Source organism: Pleurodeles waltl, chromosome 6 (genome assembly GCF_031143425.1).
Source record: "Pleurodeles waltl isolate 20211129_DDA chromosome 6, aPleWal1.hap1.20221129, whole genome shotgun sequence".
Taxonomy (NCBI): domain Eukaryota; kingdom Metazoa; phylum Chordata; class Amphibia; order Caudata; family Salamandridae; genus Pleurodeles; species Pleurodeles waltl.
Window position 1 is genome coordinate 934,330,450 of NC_090445.1, and position 21,417 is coordinate 934,351,866.

The 21,417-nt window shown below is 46.1% G+C and overlaps 1 protein-coding gene across 3 annotated transcripts in view; it reads left to right on the plus strand.

The window, feature by feature from the left end:
- The window catches only part of PPP2R2D (protein phosphatase 2 regulatory subunit Bdelta), a 165,361-nt gene that overhangs the window by 74,231 nt on the left and 69,713 nt on the right, over positions 1-21,417 (plus strand). For all 3 annotated transcript variants that reach the window (XM_069239739.1, XM_069239741.1, XM_069239742.1), the window contains one exon: positions 4,971-5,135. In XM_069239739.1, the coding sequence (XP_069095840.1) occupies positions 4,971-5,135 (165 nt within the window). The remainder of the gene's footprint in view (positions 1-4,970; positions 5,136-21,417) is intronic.

Consider the following 21,417-nt stretch of genomic DNA (forward strand, 5'->3'; position numbering starts at 1 on the left):
CATATACATTTATTTAATAAATATATATTCATTTTTTTTAAATATTGTAGTGCTGTTCTTTGTATATACATATATGCATATTGACAAATTGAATTTGATTACTCTCTTAAACAATATTTAATTGAAATTTCAAGTGTCATTGATTTATAACTAGATGCCGGAGATCCTCTTTCCAAGATTTGAATATCTTGGTAGTTAGAACTTGTTTGATGGCAATATGTTGCTAATGTATCTCTTCTTGATGTGGGCCCTCTTGACAGTGACCTTTGGAAATGTTGCTGCTTTTCTCCATGACTTGTTTTTGGACTTTCCAGTGTGGTGATACTGGGATAAGGCAGGGTGGCCAACAGTGAAATGTTATGTTTGTCTAATCTTCCCCTGCTCGTTCACTTTTCTTTTTCTACGTCTTTGCTCTCCTCCAATTTCCAACTGTCTTTTGTGACTCTCTCTCAGCCTAATGTTTTCTCAGTGCTTTAGGGATCTGTTGGACCCATTCTGACAAATCACCTTCAACAGTTGTGCTGTAGACCATGTACCAGGGTAAGGTGATCTTTTACTCTCTTCCTCCTCCCACTGGATAGGTGCTTCACAAAAAGTGAAAAAAATGACTCATCTCTGATTGGCATTCAGAAATATTGAAAAATAACAATGAAGTATCCAACTGACTTAGAAAATTCTGTTTTCTTTCATTCTACTATCGGCAAAAAAGACCTGTAAGCGGCAGAACCCAATCCAAGGGATCCCCTCAAAGGTACCAGGAAGAAAAGCAAATGTGAAAATATAGCTTGATGGGATAACGGCTTAATGGCTACCATAAAGATGCAGGGTCCAATGTCGGCTACTTATCTAGCTCCATTTTCCTTTTTTCTAACTCATCTCTCCAGGAAGGCTAATCTCAGCAAGTCTATTTTACAATAGTTGCCTTTTTAATTTAAATACATTTTTTGTTTAAATGTAAAAGCAAGTAAAAAGTTTTGCCAGTGCCCACAGACGATTGTAAATTGTGTGTTTTTACAAGCCAAATTAACTATAACAAAACAAGCTCCTTGGTTGCACACATCGGCAAGATTCTCCGTGTTTATGGCTACATTGAAGATTCACATGAGGAGGAGCTAGAATTAGAACAACTTATAGCTTTCCTATCTCTGTCCTTCTTTCGTTTTGCCCCCTCTCATCTCAAAGTGAGAGGGAGTAAATTAGTCCAAGTAGTTTTACAAGCACAAAGGTGGTAATCAAAGGAAATGAAAAGTAAATGTATTGTCCACTAGGTTCACTAAATGAATGACGTATTCTGTGTCTCCGGATGCTGTTTTTTGTTACTGTTAAGTACCAATAAATAAAACAATGTAACACAAAAAAAGCTAATAAATAAAACAACAGAACAAAAAATAACTCCCTTTGCCACCATGTGTTCATCTGAACGAAATACCAAGTGTTAATATGTACAACAACAGCCAAGTATAATTACATCTTGGTCGAGCTACTTGCCCAAAGCTTTGTCATAGCCTCTGTTTGGCACTTGTTTAACCGCTCTTCGTTAAGTGCTGTCCTCAGTTTAAATTGAATGGACTGATCATTTATAAAGGGCTACTGTGAACTCTCAGAGGTATCCGACACAGAGCGAGAAGATGTGAAACTTCTTAATACGAGATCCAGAAAACAGCTAAGTCCTCAGTCTCTTGAAAAACAAGTGGTTCAGAATGGATCGCAGGACAGCTGTAATGTCCTGCAAATCTTGGCTGTTTGATAGGAGATGGCTTTTGACTGAGAGATTGAGCCAAGAGTTTAGAAGAGGTTGATGTCAGCAACTGAAAAGGGAAGTTTTGAGAAACTAAAGCATAGAAATAGTTTTTGATGTTCTACAGAGCCTTATGGGACATACAAAGGAATTTGAATGGCTCTTGCTTGTGGCTTGATGTGTTTGATCTAGGACATGCTGATTGGAGAGTGGTACCACAGGAAGAACTTTGCAATTTTTTTTTTTTAAGAATAAGTATGATGATGTACTCTTAGTAAGTCAAGTTGAGGCTTGAATGATAGCTACTAAATGATACCTAGATCTTGAGTTTGGGATATAGTACTGGCAGGGTCCACATAAATGGGTCCAACCAGTTGTCTGACCATAGATTTATTGATACAGAGAATAATAACTACCTTCCTGCCAGGATTAAGCTTGAGGGGACTATTTTGCTTCCCTTCTCGCAATATTGGTTAGGCAGTTGCAAAACTTGAGTTTGCAAGTCAATAGTTCTATTTGAGCTGAACAGAGGTTGAAGGAGCATATTATCTTCTTAGTAGTAAAACAGCAAGCTATTTAAGGCTATGATCAAGTGTGCCTTTGGGGCATGTAGAAGCTAAATAGAGGGTAGAGTCTGACAAGACCCCTGAGGACAGGTGACACCTTCCTAAATGATGAAAAATATTGAAACAAATCCACCTCATATATTTTGGTAGATAAGTTGCCTTCCGGCTTAATGAAGTTCCCATCACATCAATCTTGAAATGATGGCTTGTGGTGGGAAACTGTGCTAGATGCCGTTGATGAATTCAGGAGAACCCATGCAGTGTGTGCTGTGTAATCCAGAATAGAGCTGAGGGCATCCTAGGCTGTCACCATTAATGATGCTATCCTATAGGTTGGCCAATATCAATCTGCAGTTCGGAAGCAGTGACCAGTGTTGTGAACAGGCAGGCGATGGACCTTGATTGCAAACTCTGCCACTTTTGCGGTGAGCGGACAAGGTGTAGTAGGTCTATAGTTGAAATAAGTAGATGAATCAGATTTTGGCTTCTTTGGAAGAGGAGTTGCAGTGGTGTTGGGTATGTCCACATTGGAGAAAGAGATTATGCAGGTTCACAACTCGTGCAGTTGAGGAAATAGTAAGTTTGATAATACTCCTAAGTCTGGGGTTAAGTGGTGACTTTGAGAGGGGAGATGTTAGCTTGATCTCCTTGGCAAAAGGACATAGAAGAGGCTGTGGAGGAAATGTTAAAGAAAGTTTTACAACAAATAGACTGACAAAGGTCTGACGGATTGTGTCAGTCTCCTGAAAAAAAGTTATGTAGCTCTTTACAGACTGTTTTAAATGACAGGGTGGTAGTTTTGCAGCAGGCTGGAGTAGAAAGCTTGAAGGCGTATTTTGTGTTAACAGCTTCCAAAAATCCTAGTTTGAATGTCTTGCAAGTCATCAACTTGTAGTGATTATGAGCCTTGATTAAGAGCTTTTGGTGGATCGTATGCCACTGTTCAGCTTTTTTCAGAATTGCATTAAAAAAAAAACATATTTGATGTTCTGGGTATTATGCTCAGATTTATGAATAGATATCACAGTTCGGAACAATGTTAGCTATGGGTCTAATAGCAGAAGATGGTTTACTTGTAAATCATACAAATGGCATAAACCATAGAACAAGTTTTCTTTATTGGTACAAGATTACAACGTGCCTTCAGTTATGTCCACTTTTTACAATTGTACCTTTTCTGTCTGGTTATTTTTGCTCTGAGACCATCAGGTTGAACAGCCTTTTTGTTAGTGTACCAGTGTCTTAAAATCCTCTGGTTAGTCATGCTGTAGAACTCGACTCCTAGGCTCCTCTGGTAGTACTGCAATATCCAGCTCTGAGCTGAAATAAGCCAATAAATGCAGTGTGAATGCTAAGAACTCTGGTTTTTGAAAAGGCTCTGCGGAAGAAATCAAAATCTCCCTCTTTTCCATGATCATTTGTTTCTTCAATGGCCCGTTCTTTTATTCAAGTTAATGTAAATTGTTTATTTGGGCTTTTATATACTACTTTCTTCGTGGCTCTCTTAACACAACAAATATGTGCATTGGCCCTTTAATGACCTCTATCACACAAACTGCAGTTGCTTGGCATGCGATGTTACTTTGTATGTTTTACCAAGCAAACCATTACTTCCAACATTAAACTAGTGATATTAAGGGTTGCCTTTCTTGAGGTAATTGCCTGTTATATGGTTTGAAAGCTGCTGATAGTAGATTCTTGCATGTCTTGATATATATTTTTTTTGGGTGGGGAGGTTGGGGGGAATAATAGAACGTGATAAGATAATGCTTGGATCACCTCCTTCCCTAATTGCACAAAGCACCAAATTTCCATTTGAACCAGGAAATATTTATTGTTTTTTTTTTTCTCAGTCAGTGAACGAGAGGGATTGTCCTCTAAATATGTTAATATGCAGGAGGATGTCAGGTTTTATCTGGCTAAAAGCCACCCTATTACTTTATCAAGTAGCTGTTTGCTTTTGTTTTATACTGATTATTTTTTATGCCGGACCCCTGGGAACGGATACAAATTGGCCTTCTCTTCCACTTTGGATTTATGACCTTACACCCTGATGCCCCACACCCCACCTCACCACCTACACATACATACACCACCTTAAAACATTGGGGCCACGGAGTCTACAGTGGCCTTTCAGAGCAAATCCCAATGAAATTAATTTTGAGAGTAACCATCAGGCTGTGAATATTCAAGACACTGGATCTCTTATTGTTGACTGGATGTCGAACTATGCTGATGAACATATTTGGCTCTGTTTAATGCTGAGTGTTGATTGTGCGTCACCCATGATGCGATATCCACTAAACAGTGGGACTAAAGATGCTGGGTTGTAATGGTACAAAGAAGTGCTTCATGGTAATACCTTTTCCTAGTCTGTCAGTTGTAACTATGTTGATGGATGTAGGAAATCTATGTATTTGATGTCTATGGAGAATAAAATGCTGAACCATATGTGTAGCTGGCATCATTTTTTTTTTATTTTTATAAAGAGTACAGAGGTACATTGTTGATTACTGGCCATTGGTGCTGGAATCCCACTTCATACAAAGGGCTGAAGAAGTACCAGAGCTGTTATAGTGGGTATTTTGTAGTTTTCTTAACGTTTATGATGCATAAACATAACAGACATGTTACAGATGTTGTTTGCCTTCACATGTGTTTATCAGATATTGTAGATATTAAGCCTGCTAACATGGAGGAATTAACTGAAGTAATCACTGCTGCAGAGTTCCATCCAAATCAGTGTAATGTGTTTGTATATAGCAGTAGCAAAGGAACAATACGACTTTGCGACATGAGAGATTCAGCCCTCTGCGATAGGCATTCAAAATGTAAGTAACTGACATGTTCTGCTGATTTGTAACTGTTTTCTTTTGTACCAGTATGATAATCATTCATAAGAACTACTCACATATTCACTCTGATTTTTATCACTTTTTGTTGCCCAGTTATTGAAAATGCATCTGCTGCCTTGTGATGGGAGCAGATGTGTCATAAAATGTAACTTTTGTGATGAAGGCATGCCTAAAATATCCTCCTTGTGTCCTGCCCCTCTCCTGCAAATTTATTTTTATTTATTAACTAATGATTATTTTACAACAGCAAACCTTCTTATTTTAGGAGCAGTAATTAAATAGTCCAGTGACAAGGTTGGAAGCATAAAGATGTTGGGAAAGGCATCCTGAGCAGATAGTTCACAGAACAAGTCTTGTAAACTGCTAAATCAAAATCTTTCCTCTAAAGTTAGTTTCTCGACATGGTCAGAGCATACTCTTGCTTCCCCATAACAAAATCCTCTTCCATACTCCATTCTGCGTCTTCTTTGTCCTGCTAGAATAGGTCTGACTAAGGCATCACAATAATACTGGCTCTTTATTGGAATCAATACATGCAGTCAGTTGCCAACCTATTATATACTCCAGGTTTATAGCTGACTGGACAGACACCAGAGAGAAATGAAAAAACTCCTGTCCAAAATGGGAACGCATTTGTACCTAAGCTTCCAGTCATCCTGTATCCTCTGAACCATGCATCACTTGAATGTTAACATGGAGCAGTTAGCCTTTACTGGACTGTATCCTTCATGGATACAGTTGGGTTTGCAGTATTTTTTTTTGTAGATCATATAGTGTGCACTGTCCAGCCATTTTTTGGTGTCTCAGCCACAAAACGTATTGCACTACAGTCGACTAACCCTGTTACAGCCTTTTTGTCCCTTAATTTTCCATGGGAGAGCTAAATGGTAAGTCTGGGCTTGCTGTAGGAGATGACAACTGTTAAAAACTAAGATGCCCCTAGAGATAGTAAAGAGCACACAATAAGCTCAGTGTTAAGCCAGTTCTGTATCTTCAAAGAACAGTAGGGATTTTATTTACATGTTTCTAACAAAAGCAATTAAAACGTGATGCCTCAAGGCTCTGATGCCCTCCCAGGCCTGTCTTTATTGATACAATATCCCTGCTCTGTTATCAACACTGTTATTAAATATATAGCAAACTGGCAGCATTTTGGTTTGGGAGGAAGGCCTGACAGTACAAAAGGTCCTTCTCTATTCTGTACCCACTGTTATTTAATCCCATTGGTATTAAAAAAACACGGATGGCCATAATGTGCTCTGATGGATAAACAAACCACTGGGTCTCCGATCAACTCTCCTCAGATATCTTCCCACTGGGTGTCGCTGTGCTGAACAAAGATGTGCTCTCTGTTAACGTGTGAGTAATACCTTAATGAAAGCTAGATCCTGATGACGAAGCCTGGCTTCTGTAAAAACAGAACAAACGTTCAAAAGGTCCAGACAGGTTTCAGCGCCTGGTCGAGTACCCTAAGCATTCTGGATGAGATACATCAGATTTTACATAGCGGTGGCACCTGTGAAATAGCATTCATTGACTTTACTGTAGCCTTCAATATCACTGGTCATGGGGAAAATTGTGTAGGCTTCATAGGCACTGTACTCAGTTCACCTCATTCCTTTAGGACAGATAACTACTCTGAAAATTGGTGAACACTTCTCACATAGCATACATGAACTGTAGGGTCCTGCTAGGCTCATTTGTTGCTTCAACACTTTTATCTAAATGAATTGACCCTGACAGTCTGGTGTCAACCTAAGGCTAGACACCTAATTATGAGTAAAAGCATCAAATATCCAGGACATGGTTGTTCTCAGAAATTGCCTCAAGCTTGGATGAAAGAAAACTTCACCTTAAATCCAGCAAAAACTAAATTGATTTTACTCTCCACTTCAGCAGAAAAGCTAGGTGAGACACTTCTGAGCTCCCTAAATGTGAACTTCTTTAATTCTCTAGTTCAGACATTTAAACCTTTAAGCTTCAGTTGATTCAACTTTTACCTTCATAATACCACGCATGGACAACCTATTGAATATCTAAATTTCCAAATCCAGCTGCATGAAAAAGAAAAAATCAAACCACTTCTCACTAACAAGCCGCTTGAAATAGTTGTGTATGCTCTTGTCATTGCTAGGCTAGATTTTGGAAAAGTATTACCTCGCACCTAACTCCACACCAAGCAATCGTACACTCTGTGGCAAGAGAATTCCTTGGAGAGAACAAATATGACCACATCAGATATCCATGAAATAGGAAATTGGCTGCCCAGTCCAAGTCAGAATACAGTTAAAACTGGACATCCTTGTCCACTAGGAGTTGTATAACAATAATCCATAAAATCGTGCTAAATTACTCATTATATCTGGATTATCCAGAGGTCTGAGAAGTAAGGTCCCACTACCTTTGGAATTAACTACATTTAGGCATTCATATATGGTGTAGGAAGTTGGCTCTGTATGTGCTATTTCAAAGTAAGGAATAGCATGCACAGAGTCCAAGGGTTCCCCTTAGAGGTAAAATAGTGGTAAAAATAGATAATACTAATGCTCTATTTTGTGGTAGTGTGGTCGAGCAGTAGGCTTATCCAAGGAGTAGTGTTAAGCATTTGTTGTACATACACATAGACAATAAATGAGGTACACACACTCAGAGACAAATCCAGCCAATAGGTTTTGTTATAGAAAAATATATTTTCTTAGTTTATTTTAAGAACCACAGGTTCAAATTTAACATGGAATATCTTGTTTGAGAGGTATTGCAGGTAAGTACATTAGGAGCTTTGAATCATTTCAATTGCATGTATACTTTTCAAGTTATTCACAAATAGCTATTTAAAAAGTGGACACTTAGTGCAATTTTCACAGTTCCTGGGGGAGGTAAGTTTTTGTTAGTTTTACCAGGTAAGTAAGACACTTACAGGGTTCAGTTCTTGGTCCAAGGTAGCCCACCGTTGGGGGTTCAGAGCAACCCCAAAGTTACCACACCAGCAGCTCAGGGCCGGTCAGGTGCAGAGTTCAAAGTGGTGCCCAAAACGCATAGGCTTCAATGGAGAGAAGGGGGTGCCCCGGTTCCAGTCTGCAGGCAGGTAAGTACCCGCGTCTTCGGAGGGCAGACCAGGGGGGTTTTGTAGGGCACCGGGGGGGGACACAAGCCCACACAGAAATTTCACCCTCAGCGGCGCGGGGGCGGCCGGGTGCAGTATTAGAACAAGCGTCGGGTTCGCAATGGAAGTCAATGAGAGATCAAGGGATCTCTTCAGCGCTGCAGGCAGGCAAGGGCTTCCTCGGGGAAACCTCCACTTGGGCAAGGGAGAGGGACTCCTGGGGGTCACTTCTGCAGTGAAAGTCCGGTCCTTCAGGTCCTGGGGGCTGCGGGTGCGTGCAGGGTCTTTTCCAGGCGTCGGGACTTAGGTTTCAGAGAGTCGCGGTCAGGGGAAGCCTCGGGATTCCCTCTGCAGGCGGCGCTGTGGGGGCTCAGGGGGGACAGGTTTTGGTACTCACAGTCGTAGAGTAGTCCGGGGGTCCTCCCTGAGGTGTTGGTTCTCCACCAGCCGAGTCGGGGTCGCCGGGTGCAGTGTTGCAAGTCTCACGCTTCTTGCGGGGAGATTGCAGGGGTCTTTAAAGCTGTTCCTTTGGATAAAGTTGCAGTCTTTTTGGAGCAGGTCCGCTGTCCTCGGGAGTTTCTTGTCGTCGTCGAAGCAGGGCAGTCCTCAGAGGATTCAGAGGTCGCTGGTCCCTTTGGAAGGCGTCGCTGGAGCAGAGTTCTTTGGAAGGCAGGAGACAGGCCGGTGAGTTTCTGGAGCCAAGGCAGTAGTTGTCTTCTGGTCTTCCTCTGCAGGGGTTTTCAGCTAGGCAGTCCTTCTTCTTGTTGTTGCAGGAATCTAATTTTCTAGGGTTCAGGGAAGCCCTTAAATACTAAATTTAAGGGCGTGTTTAGGTCTGGGGGGTTAGTAGCCAATGGCTACTAGCCCTGAGGGTGAGTACACCCTCTTTGTGCCTCCTCCCAAGGGGAGGGGGTCACATCCCTAATCCTATTGGGGGAATCCTCCATCTGCAAGATGGAGGATTTCTAAAAGTTAGTCACCTCAGCTCAGGACACCTTAGGGGCTGTCCTGACTGGCCAGTGACTCCTCCTTGTTATTCTCATTATTTTCTCCGGCCTTGCCGCCAAAAGTGGGGGCCGGGGCCGGAGGGGGCGGGCAACTCCACTAGCTGGAGTGTCCTGCGGTGCTGTGACAAAGGGGTGAGCCTTTGAGGCTCACCGCCAGGTGTTACAGCTCCTGCCTGGGGGAGGTGTTAGCATCTCCACCCAGTGCAGGCTTTGTTACTGGCCTCAGAGTGACAAAGGCACTCTCCCCATGAGGCCAGCAACATGTCTCTAGTGTGGCAGGCTGCTGGAACTAGTCAGCCTACACAGATAGTCGGTTAAGTTTCAGGGGGCACCTCTAAGGTGCCCTCTGGGGTGTATTTTGCAATAAAATGTACACTGGCATCAGTGTGCATTTATTGTGCTGAGAAGTTTGATACCAAACTTCCCAGTTTTCAGTGTAGCCATTATGGTGCTGTGGAGTTCGTGTAAAACAGACTCCCAGACCATATACTCTTATGGCTACCCTGCACTTACAATGTCTAAGGTTTTGCTTAGACACTGTAGGGGTACAGTGCTCATGCACTGGTACCCTCACCTATGGTATAGTGCACCCTGCCTTGGGGCTGTAAGGCCTGCTAGAGGGGTGTCTTACCTATACTGCATAGGCAGTGAGAGGCTGGCATGGCACCCTGAGGGGAGTGCCATGTCGACTTACTCATTTTGTTCTCACTAGCACACACAGGCTTGTAAGCAGTGTGTCTGTGCTGAGTGAGGGGTCTCTAGGGTGGCATAATACATGCTGCAGCCCTTAGAGACCTTCCCTGGCATCAGGGCCCTTGGTACCAGAGGTACCAGTTACAAGGGACTTATCTGGATGCCAGGGTGTGCCAATTGTGGAATCAAAAGTACAGGTTAGGGAAAGAACACTGGTGCTGGGGCCTGGTTAGCAGGCCTCAGCACACTTTCAATTCAAAATATAGCATCAGCAAAGGCAAAAAGTCAGGGGGTAACCATGCCAAGGAGGCATTTCCTTACACAACCCCCCCCCCCCCAAACGAAAGAGGATGAGACTAACCTTTCCCAAGAGAGTCTTCATTTTCTAAGTGGAAGAACCTGGAAAGGCCATCTGCATTGGCATGGGCAGTCCCAGGTCTGTGTTCCACTATAAAGTCCATTCCCTGTAGGGAGATGGACCACCTCAACAGTTTTGGATTTTCACCTTTCATTTGCATCAGCCATTTGAGAGGTCTGTGGTCAGTTTGAACTAGGAAGTGAGTCCCAAAGAGGTATGGTCTCAGCTTCTTCAGGGACCAAACCACAGCAAAGGCCTCCCTCTCAATGGCACTCCAACGCTGCTCCCTGGGGAGTAACCTCCTGCTAATGAAAGCAACAGGCTGGTCAAGGCCATCATCATTTGTTTGGGACAAAACTGCCCCTATCCCATGTTCAGAGGCATCTGTCTGCACAATGAACTGCTTAGAATAATCTGGAGCTTTTAGAACTGGTGCTGAGCACATTGCTTGTTTCAGGGTGTCAAAGGCCTGTTGGCATTCCACAGTCCAGTTCACTTTCTTGGGCATTTTCTTGGAGGTGAGTTCAGTGAGGGCTGTCACAATGGATCCATATCCCTTCACAAACCTCCTGTAATACCCAGTCAAGCCAAGGAATGCCCTGACTTGAGTCTGGGTTTTTGGAGCTACCCAGTCCAGAATAGTCTGGATCTTGGGTTGGAGTGGCTGAACTTGGCCTCCACCTACAAGGTGGCCCAAGTAAACCACAGTTCCCTGCCCTATCTGGCATTTGGATGCCTTGATAGAGAGGCCTGCAGATTGCAGAGCCTTCAAAACCTTCTTCAGGTGGACCAGGTGATCCTGCCAGGTGGAGCTAAAGACAGCAATATCATCAAGATAAGCTGTGCTAAAGGACTCCAAGCCAGCAAGGACTTGATTCACCAACCTTTGGAAGGTGGCAGGGGCATTCTTTAAACCAAAGGGCATAACAGTAAACTGATAATGCCCATCAGGTGTGGAGAATGCTGTTTTCTCTTTTGCTCCAGGTGCCATTTTTATTTGCCAGTACCCTGCTGTCAAGTCAAAGGTACTTAAGAATTTGGCAGCACCTAATTTGTCTATGAGCTCATCAGCTCTGGGAATTGGATGGGCGTCTGTCTTGGTGACAGAGTTGAGCCCTCTGTAGTCCACACAAAACCTCATCTCTTTCTTTCCATCTTTGGTGTGAGGTTTGGGGACTAAGACCACTGGGCTAGCCCAGGGGCTGTGTAAAGAAATGGCTCCCTGTTGCAGTTACCCCCCACTTTTTGCCTGATACTGATGCTGACTTGACTGAGAAGAGTGCTGGGACCCTGCTAACCAGGCCCCAGCACCAGTGTTCCTTCACCTAAAATGTACCATTGTATCCACAATTGGCACACCCTGGCATTCAGATAAGTCCCTTGTAACTGGTACTTCTAGTACCCAGGGCCCTGATGCCAAGGAAGGTCTCTAAGGGCTGCAGCATGTCTTATGCCACCCTAGAGACCCCTCACTCAGCACAGACACACTGCTTACAAGCCTGTGTGTGCTAGTGAGAACAAAATGAGTAAGTCGACATGGCACTCCCCTCAGGGTGCCATGCCAGCCTCTCACTGCCTATGCAGTATAGGTAAGACACCCCTCTAGCAGGCCTTACAGCCCTAAGGCAGGGTGCACTATACCATAGGTGAGGGTACCAGTGCATGAGCATGGTACCCCTACAGTGTCTAAACAAAACCTTAGACATTGTAAGTGCAGGGTAGCCATAAGAGTATATGGTCTGGGAGTCTGTCAAACACGAACTCCACAGCACCATAATGGCTACACTGAAAACTGGGAAGTTTGGTATCAAACTTCTCAGCACAATAAATGCACACTGATGCCAGTGTACATTTTATTGTAAAATACACCACAGAGGGCACCTTAGAGGTGCCCCCTGAAACTTAACCAACTATCTGTGTAGGCTGACTGGTTCCAGCAGCCTGCCACACTAGAGACATGTTGCTGGCCCCATGGGGAGAGTGCCTTTGTCACTCTGAGGCCAGTAACAAAGCCTGCACTGGGTGGAGATGCTAACACCTCCCCCAGGCAGGAACTGTGACACCTGGCGGTGAGCCTCAAAGGCTCCCCCCTTTAGTCACAGCCCAGCAGGGCACTCCAGCTTAGTGGAGTTGCCCGCCCCCTCCGGCCACGGCCCCCACTTTTGGCGGCAAGGCTGGAGGGAACAAAGAAAGCAACAAGGAGGAGTCACTGGCCAGTCAGGACAGCCCCTAAGGTGTCCTGAGCTGAGGTGACTCTAACTTTTAGAAATCCTCCATCTTGCAGATGGAGGATTCCCCCAATAGGGTTAGGATTGTGACCCCCTCCCCTTGGGAGGAGACACAAAGAGGGTGTACCCACCCTCAGGGCTAGTAGCCATTGGCTACTAACCCCCCAGACCTAAACACGCCCTTAAATTTAGTATTTAAGGGCTACCCTGAACCCTAGAAAATTAGATTCCTGCAAACTACAAGAAGAAGGACTGCCTAGCTGAAAACCCCTGCAGAGGAAGACCAGAAGACGACAACTGCCTTGGCTCCAGAAACTCACCGGCCTGTCTCCTGCCTTCCAAAGATCCTGCTCCAGCGACGCCTTCCAAAGGGACCAGCGACCTCGACATCCTCTGAGGACTGCCCCTGCTTCGAAAAGACAAGAAACTCCCGAGGACAGCGGACCTGCTCCAAGAAAGGCTGCAACTTTGTTTCCAGCAGCTTTGAAAGAACCCTGCAAGCTCCCCGCAAGAAGCGTGAGACTTGCAACACTGCACCAGGCGACCCCGACTCGGCTGGTGGAGAGCCAACACCTCAGGAGGGACCCCAGGACTACTCTGATACTGTGAGTACCAAAACCTGTCCCCCCTGAGCCCCCACAGCGCCGCCTGCAGAGGGAATCCCGAGGCTTCCCCTGACCGCGACTCTTTGAATCCTAAGTCCCGACGCCTGGGAGAGACCCTGCACCCGCAGCCCCCAGGACCTGAAGGACCGAACTTTCACTGAAGAAGTGACCCCCAGGAGTCCCTCTCCCTTGCCCAAGTGGAGGTTTCCCCGAGGAACCCCCCCCTTTCCTGCCTGCAGCGCTGAAGAGATCCCGAGATCTCTCATTGACTAACATTGCAAACCCGACGCTTGTTTCTACACTGCACCCGGCCGCCCCCGCGCTGCTGAGGGTGAAATTTCTGTGTGGGCTTGTGTCCCCCCCGGTGCCCTACAAAACCCCCCTGGTCTGCCCTCCGAAGACGCGGGTACTTACCTGCAAGCAGACCGGAACCGGGGCACCCCCTTCTCTCCATTCTAGCCTATGTGTTTTGGGCACCACTTTGAACTCTGCACCTGACCGGCCCCGAGCTACTGGTGTGGTGACTTTGGGGTTGCTCTGAACCCCCAACGGTGGGCTACCTTGGACCAAGAACTGAACCCTGTAAGTGTCTTACTTACCTGGTAAACCTAACAAAAACTTACCTCCCCTAGGAACTGTGAAAATTGCACTAAGTGTCCACTTTTAAAACAGCTATTTGTCAATAACTTGAAAAGTATACATGCAATTTTTATGATTTAAAGTTCCTAAAGTACTTACCTGCAATACCTCTCGAAGGAGATATTACATGTAGAATTTGAACCTGTGGTTCTTAAAATAAACTAAGAAAAGATATTTTTCTATACAAAAACCTATTGGCTGGATTTGTCTCTGAGTGTGTGTACCTCATTTATTGTCTATGTGTATATACAACAAATGCTTAACACTACTCCTTGGATAAGCCTACTGCTCGACCACACTACCACAAAATAGAGCATTAGTATTATCTATTTTTACCACTATTTTACCTCTAAGGGGAACCCTTGGACTCTGTGCATGCTATTCCTTACTTTGAAATAGCACATACAGGGCCAACTTCCTACAGGCTGTCAGAGCGCTCAATTACTCCCAATTCCAGCATCTTGAGAACTTCCACCTTGATGCTTTCCTTAACATGGTCAGACTGTCTAAAAATGTTGTTCTTGACAGGCATGCTGTCTCCTGTGTCCACATCATGGGTACACAGCTGTGTCTGACCAGGGGTTAGGGAGAAGAGTTCAGGAAACTGTTGTCGGACTCTCCTACAATCAGCTTGCTGTTGGCCAGAGAGGGTGTCTGAGTAGATCACTCCATCTACTGAGCCATCTTTTGGGTCTGATGACAGAAGATCAGGGAGAGGTTCACTCTCTGCCTCCTGATCCTCATCTGTTACCATCAACAGATTTACATCAGCCCTGTCATGGAAGAGTTTAAGGCGGTTCACATGGATCACCCTCTTGGGGCTCCTGCTTGTGCCCAGGTCCACCAGGTAGGTGACCTGACTCTTCCTTTCTAGCACTGGGTAAGGGCCACTCCATTTGTCCTGGAGTGCCCTGGGAGCCACAGGCTCCAGAACCCAGACTTTCTGCCCTGGTTGGAACTCAACCATTGCAGCCTTTTGGTCATACCAAAACTTCTGGAGCTGTTGGCTGGCCTCAAGGTTTTTGCTTGCCTTTTCCATGTACTCTGCCATTCTAGAGCGAAGGCCAAGTACATAGTCCACTATGTCCTGTTTAGGCTCATGAAGAGGTCTCTCCCAGCCTTCTTTAACAAGAGCAAGTGGTCCCCTTACAGGGTGACCAAACAGAAGTTCAAAGGGTGAGAATCCTACTCCCTTCTGTGGCACCTCTCTGTAAGCGAAAAGCAGACATGGCAAGAGGACATCCCATCTCCTTTTGAGCTTTTCTGGGAGCCCCATGATCATGCCTTTTAATGTCTTGTTGAATCTCTCAACTAAGCCATTAGTTTGTGGATGGTATGGTGTAGTGAATTTGTAAGTCACTCCACACTCATTCCACATGTGTTTTAGGTATGCTGACATGAAGTTGGTACCTCTGTCAGACACCACCTCCTTAGGAAAACCCACTCTGGTAAAGATACCAATGAGGGCCTTGGCTACTGCAGGGGCAGTAGTCGACCTAAGGGGAATAGCTTCAGGATACCTAGTAGCATGATCCACTACTACTAGGATGTACATATTTCCTGAGGCTGTGGGAGGTTCTAGTGGACCAACTATGTCCACACCCACTCTTTCAAAGGGGACCCCCACCACTGGAAGTGGAATGAGGGGGGCCTTTGGGTGCCCACCTGTCTTACCACTGGATTGACAGGTGGGGCAGGAGAGGCAAAACTCCTTAACCTTCTGGGACATATTGGGCCAGTAGAAGTGGTTGACTAACCTCTCCCACGTCTTGGTTTGTCCCAAATGCCCAGCAAGGGGAATATCATGGGCTAAGGTCAGAATAAACTCTCTGAACGACTGAGGCACTACCACTCTCCTAGTGGCACCAGGTTTGGGGTCTCTGGCCTCAGTGTACAGGAGTCCATCTTCCCAATAGACCCTATGTGTTCCATTTTTCTTGCCCTTGGACTCTTCAGCAGCTTGCTGCCTAAGGCCTTCAAGAGAGGGACAGGTTTCTTGTCCCTTACACAGCTCCTCCCTTGAGGGTCCCCCTGGGCCTAAGAGCTCAACCTGATAAGGTTCAAGCTCCAAAGGCTCAGTTCCCTCAGAGGGCAGAACTTCTTCCTGAGAAGAGAGGTTCTCTTTTTCTGACTGTGTTGCAGTTGGTGTCCCAACTGACTTTCCTTTTCTCTTGGTAGGCTGGGCCTTTCTTCCAGACTCGAGCTCTACTTTTTCACCCTGTGCCTTGCACTGTGCTCTTGTTTTTACACACACCAGTTCAGGGATACCCAGCATGGCTGCATGGGTTTTTAGTTCTACCTCAGCCCATGCTGAGGACTCCAGGTCATTTCCAAGCAGACAGTCTACTGGGATGTTTGAGGAGACCACCACCTGTTTCAGGCCATTGACCCCTCCCCATTCTAAAGTTACCATTGCCATGGGATGTGCTTTAGTCTGATTGTAAGGAAATGCCTCCTTGGCATGGTTGCCCCCTGACTTTTTGCCTTTGCTGATGCTATGTTTACAATTGAAAGTGTGCTGAGGCCTGCTAACCAGGCCCCAGCACCAGTGTTCTTTCCCTAACCTGTACTTTTGTATCCACAATTGGCAGACCCTGGCATCCAGATAAGTCCCTTGTAACTGGTACTTCTAGTACCAAGGGCCCTGATGCCAAGGAAGGTCTCTAAGGGCTGCAGCATGTCTTATGCCACCCTGGAGACCTCTCACTCAGCACAGACACACTGCTTACCAGCTTGTGTGTGCTAGTGAGGACAAAACGAGTAAGTCGACATGGCACTCCCCTCAGGGTGCCATGCCAGCCTCTCACTGCCTATGCAGTATAGGTAAGACACCCCTCTAGCAGGCCTTACAGCCCTAAGGCAGGGTGCACTATACCATAGGTGAGGGTACCAGTGCATGAGCATGGTACCCCTACAGTGTCTAAACAAAACCTTAGACATTGTAAGTGCAGGGTAGCCATAAGAGTATATGGTCTGGGAGTCTGTCAAACACGAACTCCACAGCACCATAATGGCTACACTGAAAACTGGGAAGTTTGGTATCAAACTTCTCAGCACAATAAATGCACACTGATGCCAGTGTACATTTTATTGTAAAATACACCACAGAGGGCACCTTAGAGGTGCCCCCTGAAACTTAACCGACTGTCTGTGTAGGCTGACTAGTTCCAGCAGCCTGCCACACCAGAGACATGTTGCTGGCCCCATGGGGAGAGTGCCTTTGTCACTCTGAGGCCAGTAACAAAGCCTGCACTGGGTGGAGATGCTAACACCTCCCCCAGGCAGGAGCTGTGACACCTGGCGGTGAGCCTCAAAGGCTCACCCCTTTGTCACAGCCCAGCAGGGCACTCCAGCTTAGTGGAGTTGCCCGCCCCCTCCGGCCACGGCCCCCACTTTTGGCGGCAAGGCTGGAGGGAACAAAGAAAGCAACAAGGAGGAGTCACTGGCCAGTCAGGACAGCCCCTAAGGTGTCCTGAGCTGAGGTGACTCTGACCTTTAGAAATCCTCCATCTTGCAGATGGAGGATTCCCCCAATAGGGTTAGGATTGTGACCCCCTCCCCTTGGGAGGAGGCACAAAGAGGGTGTACCCACCCTCAGGGCTAGTAGCCATTGGCTACTAACCCCCCAGACCTAAACACGCCCTTAAATTTAGTATTTAAGGGCTACCCTGAACCCTAGAAAATTAGATTCCTGCAACTACAAGAAGAAGGACTGCCTAGCTGAAAACCCCTGCAGAGGAAGACCAGAAGACGACAACTGCCTTGGCTCCAGAAACTCACCGGCCTGTCTCCTGCCTTCCAAAGATCCTGCTCCAGCGACGCCTTCCAAAGGGACCAGCGACCTCGACATCCTCTGAGGACTGCCCCTGCTTCGAAAAGACAAGAAACTCCCGAGGACAGCGGACCTGCTCCAAGAAAGGCTGCAACTTTGTTTCCAGCAGCTTTGAAAGAACCCTGCAAGCTCCCCGCAAGAAGCGTGAGACTTGCAACACTGCACCCGGCGACCCCGACTCGGCTGGTGGAGATCCAACACCTCAGGAGGGACCCCCGGACTACTCTGATACTGTGAGTACCAAAACCTGTCCCCCCTGAGCCCCCACCGCGCCGCCTGCAGAGGGAATCCCGAGGCTTCCCCTGACCGCGACTCTTTGAATCCAAAGTCCCGACGCCTGGGAGAGACCCTGCACCCGCAGCCCCCAGGACCTGAAGGACCGGACTTTCACTGGAGAAGTGACCCCCAGGAGTCCCTCTCCCTTGCCCAAGTGGAGGTTTCCCCGAGGAATCCCCCCCCTTGCCTGCCTGCAGCGCTGAAGAGATCCCGAGATCTCTCATAGACTAACATTGCGAACCCGACGCTTGTTTCTACACTGCACCCGGCCGCCCCCGCGCTGCTGAGGGTGAAATTTCTGTGTGGGCTTGTGTCCCCCCCGGTGCCCTACAAAACCCCCCTGGTCTGCCCTCCGAAGACGCGGGTACTTACCTGCAAGCAGACCGGAACCGGGGCACCCCCTTCTCTCCATTCTAGCCTATGTGTTTTGGGCACCACTTGGAACTCTGCACCTGACCGGCCCTGAGCTGCTGGTGTGGTGACTTTGGGGTTGCTCTGAACCCCCAACGGTGGGCTACCTTGGACCAAGAACTGAACCCTGTAAGTGTCTTACTTACCTGGTAAAACTAACAAAAACTTACCTCCCCCAGGAACTGTGAAAATTGCACTAAGTGTCCACTTTTAAAACAGCTATTTGTCAATAACTTGTAAAGTATACATGCAATTTTTATGATTTAAAGTTCCTAAAGTACTTACCTGCAATACCTTTCAAACAAGCTATTGCATGTTAAATTTGAACCTGTGGTTCTTAAAATAAACTAAGAAAAGATATTTTTCTATACAAAAACCTATTGGCTGGATTTGTCTCTGAGTGTGTGTACCTCATTTATTGTCTATGTGTATGTACAACAAATGCTTAACACTACTCCTTGGATAAGCCTACTGCTCGACCACACTACCACAAAATAGAGCATTAGTATTATCTATTTTTACCACTATTTTACCTCTAAGGGGAACCCTTGGACTCTGTGCATGCTATTCCTTACTTTGAAATAGCACATACAGAGCCAACTTCCTACATTGGTGGATCAGCGGTGGGGTACAAGACTTTGCATTTGCTGGACTACTCAGCCAATACCTGATCACACGACAAATTCCAAAATTGTCATTAGAAATTGATTTTTGCAATTTGAAAAGTTTTCTAAATTCTTAAAAGACCTGCTAGGGCCTTGTGTTAGATCCTGTTTAGCATTTCTTTTAGAGTTTAAAAGTGTGTAAAAGTTTGAATTAGATTCTAGAACCAGTTGTAGATTCTTAAAAAGTATTCCAACTTTTAGAAGCAAAATGTCTAGCACAGATGTGACTGTGGTGGAACTCGACACCACACCTTACCTCCATCTTAAGATGAGGGAGCTAAGGTCACTCTGTAAACTAAAGAAAATAACAATGGGCCCCAAACCTACCAAAATACAGCTCCAGGAGCTTTTGGCAGAGTTTGAAAAGGCCAACCCCTCTGAGGGTGGCAACTCAGAGGAAGAGGATAGTGACGTGGAGGAAAATTCCCCCCTACCAATCCTATCTAGGGAGAACAGGGTCCCTCAAACCCTGACTCCAAAAATAATAGTCAGAGATGCTGGTTCCCTCACAGAAGAGACCAACACCTCTGAAATCACTGAGGATAGCCCCAGTGAAGAGGACATCCAGTTAGCCAGGATGGCCAAAAGATTGGCTTTGGAAAGACAGATCCTAGCCATAGAGAGGGAAAGACAAGAGATGGGCCTAGGACCCATCAATGGTGGCAGCAACATAAATAGGGTCAGAGATTCTCCTGACATGTTGAAAATCCCCAAAGGGATTGTAACTAAATATGAAGATGGTGATGACATCACCAAATGGTTCACAGCTTTTGAGAGGGCTTGTGTAACCAGAAAAGTGAACAGATCTCACTGGGGTGCTCTCCTTTGGGAAATGTTCACAGGAAAGTGTAGGGATAGACTCCTCACACTCTCTGGACAAGATGCAGAATCTTATGACCTCATGAAGGGTACCCTGATTGAGGGCTTTGGATTCTCCACTGAGGAGTATAGGATTAGATTCAGGGGGGCTCAAAAATCCTCGAGCCAGACCTGGGTTGACTTTGTAGACTACTCAGTGAAAACACTAGATGGTTGGATTCAAGGCAGTGGTGTAAGTAATTATGATGGGCTGTACAATTTATTTGTGAAAGAACACCTGTTAAGTAATTGTTTCAATGATAAACTGCATCAGCATCTGGTAGACCTAGGACCAATTTCTCCCCAAGAATTGGGAAAGAAGGCGGACCATTGGGTCAAGACAAGGGTGTCCAAGACTTCAACAGGGGGTGACCAAAAGAAAGGGGTCACAAAGACTCCCCAGGGGAAGGGTGATGAGACAACCAAAACTAAAAATAGTAAAGAGTCTTCTACAGGCCCCCAAAAACCTGCACAGGAGGGTGGGCCCAGAGCCTCTTCACAAAACAATGGGTACAAGGGTAAAAACTTTGATCCCAAAAAGGCCTGGTGTCATAGCTGTAAACAGCATGGACACCAAACTGGAGACAAGGCCTGTCCCAAGAAAGGTTCCACTCCAAACTCCCATCCAGGTAACACTGGTATGGCTAGTCTCCAAGTGGGATCAACAGTGTGCCCAGAGCAAATCAGGGTCCACACTGAAGCTACTCTAGTTTCTGAGGGTGGGGTGGATTTAGCCACACTAGCTGTCTGGCCGCCTAACATGCAAAAATACAGACAGCAACTCTTAATTAATGGGACTAGAATAGAGGGCCTGAGGGATACAGGTGCCAGTGTCACCATGGTGACAGAGAAACTGGTTTCCCCTGGCCAATACCTGACTGGAAAAACGTACACAGTCACCAACGCTGACAATCAGAGAAAAGTACATCCCATGGCAATGGTTACTTTAGAATGGGGAGGGGTCAATGGCCTGAAACAGGTGGTGGTCTCCTCAAATATCCCAGTGGACTGTCTGCTTGGAAATGACCTGGAGTCCTCAGCATGGGCTGAGGTAAAACTAAAAACCCATGCAGCAATGCTGGGTATCCCTGAACTGGTGTGTGTGAAAACAAGAGCACAATGCAAGGCACAGGGTGAAAAAGTAGAGCTGGAGTCTGGAAAAATGGCCCAGCCTACCAAGAGAACAGGAAAGTCAGTTGGGAAACCAACTGCAACACAGCAAAAGAGAGGGAACCTCTCTTCTCAGGAAGAAGTTCTGCCCTCTGAGGGAACTGAGCCTTTGGAGCTTGAACCTTATCAGGTTGAGCTCTTAGGCCCAGGGGGACCCTCAAGGGAGGAGCTGTGTAAGGGACAAGAAACCTGTCCCTCTCTTGAAGGCCTTAGGCAGCAAGCTGCTGAAGAGTCCAAAGGCAAGAAAAATGGAACACATAGGGTCTATTGGGAAGATGGACTCCTGTACACTGAGGCCAGAGACCCCAAACCTGGTGCCACTAGGAGAGTGGTAGTGCCTCAGCTGTTCAGAGAGTTCATCCTAACATTGGCCCATGACATTCCCCTTGCTGGACATTTGGGACAAACCAAGA